This window comes from Malaclemys terrapin, chromosome 1 (assembly GCF_027887155.1).
Source record: "Malaclemys terrapin pileata isolate rMalTer1 chromosome 1, rMalTer1.hap1, whole genome shotgun sequence".
NCBI lineage: Eukaryota > Metazoa > Chordata > Testudines > Emydidae > Malaclemys > Malaclemys terrapin.
Window position 1 is genome coordinate 131,817,682 of NC_071505.1, and position 6,188 is coordinate 131,823,869.

At 48.9% G+C, this 6,188-nt stretch overlaps 1 protein-coding gene across 1 annotated transcript in view; it reads right to left on the minus strand.

Moving 5' to 3' along the window:
* Positions 1-5,945, minus strand: part of NTF3 (neurotrophin 3) — a 64,073-nt gene extending 58,128 nt beyond the window's left edge. Inside the window, exon 1 of the mRNA XM_054039088.1 lies at positions 5,277-5,945. Coding sequence (XP_053895063.1) covers positions 5,277-5,294 — 18 coding nt within the window. The 5' untranslated portion in view covers positions 5,295-5,945. The remainder of the gene's footprint in view (positions 1-5,276) is intronic.
* Between the last annotated feature and the right edge of the window lie 243 nt (positions 5,946-6,188).

Consider the following 6,188-nt stretch of genomic DNA (forward strand, 5'->3'; position numbering starts at 1 on the left):
TACACCACAGTCCTTGTTATCCACACACACCTACTGCCACAAACTATTACTACTCTTACCTCTCCTCTAACCTTAACAGAAAGGGAAACATAACCCCTACTCATCATGGACACAGACGTCCCCACAGAAGATAATATACTCCACCCTTTGCAAATATAGATTTCAATAGCTTTGTTGTCAGGATTGTGTATGCAGTTTGCCAAAGTTAATACGTATCCCCATGCTCTCGCCCCTAAACTCCCACACCTTCCTGTATGCCCCTGAAACTCCAGCACCAATTGCACCCCTGGAACCAATGTGTTTCCCTTCTCTTCTGGCAGGCTTATGGATTTGTTTGCTGCTGTTTGTTTTTTAAATTATTATGGAATATAGAGCAGGAGCTTTGGTATAAGTAAGGTATAATTGTGGGATTTTTTGGACTAAGTTGTGGGCTCAGCACACTTGTAGTCATTCTTATTTCATCTGGCAATGAGTTCCATAGTCTTGGCACAGTTCCTATGAAGTGTCTGTCTCCTGTGGTCATGAGTCTCCCTCTGTTGGTCAAGTGCTTCATTGTTCCAGTGGGATGCAACGATCATGGGAGTTCGTGATCACACACAGAGGGAAATGGTCTATTGGGTAGCTAGAACCAGTTTCACGCATGGATTTGAAAAATTAGGAAAAGGATCCTGAGTTGGACTCCGCGTTCAATGGAGAATCAGTGCAGACAGTATTGAATCAGGATGATGTTTTCCTGGCATGCTTTGTTGCTGACCAAGTGGGTTTGCTGAGCCCTGAAGTTGCTAGGGCTTTTGCAGGACATGGGATTCCTGGTTATAGTGGGCCAGATTCTCAGCTGGTGTAAGTCAGCAAAACTACATTGGCTTCAGTGCTAGCTGAGGTCCTGGCCCACAGAATTGCAATAGTCAAGCTGTGGTGTTATGTTTGAGCTGATCACAGTAGCCACATCTTTGCCTGATCATACCAGACTCCATCTTCTGACAGATGGAATGCTGCAGATGGAAATAGGCACTGTGCTATGCTTGGATACTCAGATAACCACAGTGGAAAAATGCTGCCCAAGAGGACCCCGGGGCTGCAGATCAATTTTAACAATCTGAGAACATATGCCTCAAATGGATAGAATTGTTATGGAGAAAAAGACTTCCTCAGTGTTTCCCTCTTGCCTTCAGCATTGCCTCAGTCTTCAACTTCAGCCAGATGCTCTTCTTTCAGGTACACTGAGATGGTGCTCTTCACCTTTGCAATTCACCTCTCTGTCCCCAACATTTCTCTGCCCTACATACAGCCTGTCACACTCATATTCAATTTAGCCATCTCTCCCTACTCCCTCCACAAAAACACATCTTCTAACCCCGTACAAACACCTATACTGCTCCTCACACCCCTTATGCCAAAACAACCAGACCCCACATTCAGATCTGTTGCAACCCCATCACACACATCTCTCCCAATAGCTTCCCAATACATATACAAACAGCATTGCTCACACACACCTTTATAACGTTTGCCCAGACACAAGCCCCTCAATAACCACAGGCTCTTACACACAGCTCATCTACTCCTGCATGTCCCCAAACTTACTACCATCTCCCTGCCCTAGTACACACTTCTCTCTAAAGCTCTCTGCTGATAATCTAAACACCACCTCCTACGCAATCCCCATGTACCCACACATCCCCAACCCAATCCACAAACGGTAACCACATCTACCAATCCCCCCCCCCAACACGTCATCTGGGTCCACCTGCAACAAGAATTCATCTACCCTTCCCATACCCTCTCCCCTACACCAAACAGACACACTCAAAAACTACTCACAGTGCCACGCATGCATATGTAACCTCCCACACCCTTACACAACATCCTCTACCCCTACATCCATACTGCCCTGCATTTACCCCAGACTCCCCGCCCCCACACTCATTCCTATTCCTCACCACACACACGCCATCCACCCCTACTCCATCTCCCTATGTGCCTACTCCCACGCACCCCCACACTATCCATGCACCCTCACACATCCTGACCCTCTTCCCTCCCCACCACAACTTTTTCTTATCCTTCCTTGAATAGCCCTTTCCTACACTCATAAACATCCATAATGTCCCTCCCCACTCTCATGCCATAACCTGTCACCATCCCTCCATACTTCCCAAAGAGACAACCCTATTCCTGAACCCTTCACACAAATACACTGGCCTTCTCATCACTCACTCATTAACTATTTCCAACATCCCCTTTCCTCTTCCCCTGCATGTAACCTATGCCCCTACCAACACCCCTTGCCTTCCCATAATACCACATGCTCTACTCCCACTCCTGACTCCCCTCAGATTTATACCCTTAACTACCCCTCCACATAGCCAGCCCTCCACTCCCTCTGCTCCCCACACCTTATAACCCCCACCTCCATAGTGCCAATACATAATTAGAAGCCCTTTCCCTGCTAATTCCCTTTCCCTCACATCCCTTTACCTGGACCCACCTTTCTCCCATCACACCCACACCTTATGCCTCAATCCCCCTTCAGACAATCACACTCCCCTTACCCAGCCCTGACTTCACACTGACCTCCCCCAACACATACAACTCTATAGCCATCCCTTTCGTCACACCTTGCCCCCATGTGCCTTACATTCCTCCATACCACACTCCCCTCCTCCACAAATGCTTCCTACCTCCCCACAAATATGCATTTTTCCCACTTCTGCCCAAGCCCCTTATGCACCTCACACCTATTACCTCACTCCTTACATGCCCATGATTTTATATACCCCTGCACTTTGCTCGCCCTTCTCCTACAATGTTTCTCACTTCCATACCCCATCTCTCCTCTAAAACTATGCCTTGCGTTTGTGCCCCTCACCTGCCCTTCACATGAACCCCATGCATTCCCCCATCTACACCCCCTTTACATCTCCCCATCCTCCCACCTACATCCACATGCCTCAAACCCCACCACATCTTTCTTTACCCTCCCTTCACACTTCACCCCACCCATTCCCATTAGCTCACCCCCCGCTTCCAATCCCCACTCCGACCTTTTACTCCAACCTGCCTCACAACCACACACTATAACTTCTCCTGGCTCCACCAGCCTCCTGACCTCCCTCACCCATGACCCCTGGCCACCTGCCCTGCAGACTCTGGTCTCTTCCTTCCCCATACACCTTTGCAGTTCCCTTGATCTTCCCCCACACTCACCCACCATCCCTGCCCTGCATACCCTTTCCTCTCCAGCCCCCCACTCCCTGAGGTGCTCTCTGCTTTCACAGGGCCCCTACCTTCCATACCCAGGCTCCTCCCCCTCACCTCCTCCTCGACAGAATCCTACAGGCCTCATTGTAGACCCCACACAGGCATTCCTTAGCTGCCTGTCCTCCCCAAACACACAGCCTTGTGCCCTTTCCCCCTCCACTCATACATCCCCCCCCACCAACCCCACACACCCCCAACCCTGTCCCCAGTCCACACCCTTTCTCCTCTCTCTCTCCCCCACCCCCCACGTGTTTACTTTCCCTTACGGTCTCCCAAACACACCCGTGATTTCCCACCCACCCAGCTGCGTTCCCCCTTGCACCCCTCACCTGTCATGTGCACCAAACGTTTACACAACCTTCCCTCTCCTCTGTCATAATCCTTTTACCCCCACACCCCTGGTCTTTCCCCTTTGCACACATTCCACTTAATCCCCCCAGCAAAAAAACCCCACATCCCTAACCTCAACCGTAGCAGCCTACCATGCCACGCACCCCTTCCCCAGCCCCACTTCCCTACACACTTTCCCACATTTATACCTATCTTCCCCCCTCGCCCCCTTTCTCTCGCACACCCAGCGCTCCTGATACTGACACGTGTGTATCCGAGACCAGCCTTCGTACTACAAGCAGCTGGAATCACTCCTCACTCGCTTGCCTCTCGGCTGCTTTTGTCCATTGTGCCATAAGCGTGGGGACTGGGGTTGTTTTACGTCGGCTGTTGCTGACACCTTTGGCAGTAGTTGCAGTCTGTCACCCTTCACTTTCTTATACACAGAGCAGGTATGGCTGAGCCTGGGAGGGCTGTCTTTTGTCAGGGCACTTGTCGGTAGGCACAGCGTTAGGGCAAACTTCGCACGCTATTTGCACGCTTCACGCGAGCCTAGCAGCAAAGGGGACTTTCTCTGAGAGCTTATAGGAACAGAGCGGAGCAGATCTCGCACATCCCTGTCTATTGAGACGGTTCTCGTCTCTACATCACTGGTTGGCAATATGGGAATCAGACAATGCCCTCGTAGTAGCCTAATTCAACCCCAACTGTTCCTCTCTCTAGATACAGCATATTTCTAGAGCAAGAGAGAAGGGAAATGATTGTTTTAATGAAGGATTAAGAACTGATTGGAGAACTATCTGAGCAATTCAAGGATACACCACCACCACTACTACTATCCCTTGGCTAAGAGCAGTTGGGTGTCCCCCCCCCCCCAAAAAAAAAAAACAACAAACCAAAATAAAAAAACACCCAGCCCTCGCCAGTAACTGACTTTCTAAGCTTCGATTCAGCTGTTTGGTCGAGAAGCCGCTTTTATTTCCCTCTCTGTGCGTGTGTGGCTGCCTGCTACATTCCTAGAAGGCACTTTCCAAAGACTGGAAATCGTACAGCGTCGGAATACGTTTCCTGCCTTGCAAGTGAATGTATCAGTTCACCTAGACACAGATGTGCAGATAATCCTTTGATCTCCAGTCCCTTCCAGAGAATTTAGTGGTTGGGTTTGAAGGGAATGTGGGGGTAGTTTTAAAGGTCATGCATAGGCGCTCTGTGTCTGGCACAAGAAAAAGCACCAACGAAGTTAGTTACCTGAGAAAGGCGAGGTCTAGAAACTGGGAATTCAGACTTTGCTTGTCATGGGCTCTACCTTTCCCTCGGGGCAAGTGTGCTGAAGCTGATTTCTTGCATTCCCCGCTCAGGCTTTGCAACCCTTTTGTTATATCTGAAGGTGCTGGTTTCTCTCTTAAAATAAAGCCACGAGTCTTCTTTGCTTTTGCCTCTTAAATCGGATTCCTTTAGCACCTCATAGTCCCCCCCCGGCTGCTTCCCTGCCGCGGACCTGAACTGCCGGCTGTGGAGAGCAGCGAGAGAGGAGTCTCCAGACTAAAGAAAGGTCTGGGGGTGAACGCACTGAAACAGGCTCTAGAGGTTGGGACAGATCTTTCAACAAGACCACCCCCTCGTTTCAGATTTTAAAGACCCCCCTCCCTTCAAGACCCTATTAGAAAATGTCATCTTTCCCTTACCGTGGTAGGAGTAACCATGGCATCCGTGTGAATGTTTCCAGAAAAGTCGACATGAAGAGAGAGGTTGATGTAAATATGTTCATTCAAAGTCCCAAAGTTGGTTTGCTTGGGCTGTGCAGAGCTGCTCTATGGGAGAGGAGCCTTAAACTCTGAGTCCCGTGAACATAATCTGCTCGATTATAACAAACCAGCTCAGCCAGATGGCTCTGTGCTCTGAGGATTAACCCCTTTATTGCCACACGCTGCCTTCCCTACCTACCCTTTCCAATAACGCTGCCTGGTTGGGAAAGTCAGCGAATGAAGCCCTTGTTTTAATTTGCAAACGAACAAGCCCCCATAAAGGTAGTTCCCCCCTGTGCGTTTTAAAGAAGCACAATTTAAAAGACTTGTTGATCATTTTATCCCCCTCCTAACAGGATCTCCTATTAAGAACAGTGTCAGCACCAGGGAACACTTTACAGAATTCCTTTGTTAAATCATAAACATCTCTTTCTAAATACGATTCTCAGAAGAGAAGTATTTTATAGCCCAAATGTCTATGCATTAGCACTGTAATGGTCCACCCTCTCTCCAGCGCGCACACACCCTGGTCAAACTGTTTACATGTGTTGCTATTCTTACCCACGTTCAGAAGTCATTAAAGGGCACATAAAACAGGTGAAAAAGAAAAGCAGAAGGAAGTACATTCTAATAAGCCTCTCCCCCCCCCCTTTTTTTTTTGTTTAACTCCAAATTTTAAACCTGCTGGGTTGGTTGGTCGGTTAGCATTTTTGTCAGCCAAGTGTCCCCCCAATTTGGAAGCAATATTCGTTTGTAAGAAGAGAACCCAGGGGTGGATTCGTGGCCAGATATTCCTCACATTTTGATTTGTAGATTAGTCCATTAAGAAAAGGACGGGGGGGTGCCAAAAAC